Below are 1299 nucleotides of genomic sequence, written 5' to 3'. Positions count from 1 at the left end.
ATGTTTAAAATTTCTTCAATAAATGTAATGGGAATAATTATGGTGTTAAATAGTTTTCTTAGGAACTAACTATCCATGGGGAAAATAAGGTAATAATTTTAATGATCTACCCAATGCATTATACCTCAAGATCATTTAGATCTCTGCATATCAGAGCTCCTGCAGTTTCTAGTAATACATAATCAGTAAAAATGAAAATCAAAGTCAATCATGTTAGAAAAAATTGGGCAAATTTGTTAGCTTGTTGGCAAATAAGGATTAAATACTTAATTTTTTAAAATACTAAACCTGTTGTTCTCTTAAATACACATTTAAATTACCTCCTATTATCTTCTGTGGAAAATTATACTTGGGAGGTATCACCTGTCTTCTGCCCATTCCATGAGATCGTGAAAGCAAGCAGTCTATATACATGTCCCAGAAATCCTGAGCTATGCTTAAGAAGACATTATAATGTCTAGGCCGTTGGGATTTTTGCAAGAACAACATGAAATTCCAGAAAGCATCCACATTGTGCTGTATCTTGAGTTCCTTGAGATCTATCAATGTCAAAGAGCAAGCATTCCAGCACTGGAAATCAATATCTTTCATGATGCCTGGGCTGATGCTGGCAAGCACCCCCTTTTGAAATTCAAAATCAGCATTCATCACATTGATCAACATCATGCAGCCCAGTGGTAGGTAGAACCATCTTCTTGTGGCAAAACCCATTGTCTATACAGGGGGAAAAAAGTAATAAATTTTTTTAAGTTTTAATTTTTTTTATTTAAATTCAAGTTAGTTAACATACAAGGTTGCACCAGTTTCAGGAGCAGAATCCAGTGATTCATCACCCACATAGAGTGCCCAGTGCTCATCCCAACAATTCTTAATGACCCTCTCCCATTTAGCCCATCTTCCTACCCGCCTTCTTACCAGCAACCCTCAGTTTGTTCTCTGTGTTTAAGAGTCTCTTATGGTTTGCCTCCTGCTCTGTTTTTATCTTATTTTATTTTTCCTTTCCCTCTCCAATGTTCATCTGTTTTGTTTCTTGAAAAAACAAACAAACAAACAAACAGGGAAAGTATTTTTAAGTTAAAAAGAAAATTATTTGGACACTGGGTGGCTCAGTCAGTTAAGCATCTGCCTTCAGCTCAGGGCATGATCCCAGGGTCCTGGGACTGAGACCTGCATTGGGCTCCCTGCTCAGTGGGACGCCTGCTTCTCTCTCTGCCTACCGCTCCCCCTGCTTATCTCTTTCTCTCTCTCTCTGACAAATAAATAAAATCTTTAAAAAAAAAAAGAAAAAGAAAATGATTC

General features: G+C 37.0%; 1 protein-coding gene across 1 annotated transcript; it reads right to left on the bottom strand.

Annotated features, from left to right (window-relative positions):
* Positions 1–282: 282 nt before the first annotated feature.
* On the bottom strand, positions 283–711 carry FAM237B (family with sequence similarity 237 member B). The gene has a single exon (XM_046020275.1). The coding sequence runs from the start codon at positions 709–711 to the stop codon at positions 283–285; it is 429 nt and encodes a 142-aa protein (XP_045876231.1).
* Between the last annotated feature and the right edge of the window lie 588 nt (positions 712–1299).

The sequence above is a fragment of the Meles meles genome, chromosome 10 (assembly GCF_922984935.1).
Source record: "Meles meles chromosome 10, mMelMel3.1 paternal haplotype, whole genome shotgun sequence".
Taxonomy (NCBI): domain Eukaryota; kingdom Metazoa; phylum Chordata; class Mammalia; order Carnivora; family Mustelidae; genus Meles; species Meles meles.
This window is presented reverse-complemented; position numbering and strand designations above follow the sequence as displayed.

Bases quoted from the DNA above. Each gene is read 5' to 3' on its own strand.
- FAM237B (XM_046020275.1), bottom strand. From the start codon at position 711: ATGGGTTTTGCCACAAGAAGATGGTTCTACCTACCACTGGGCTGCATG.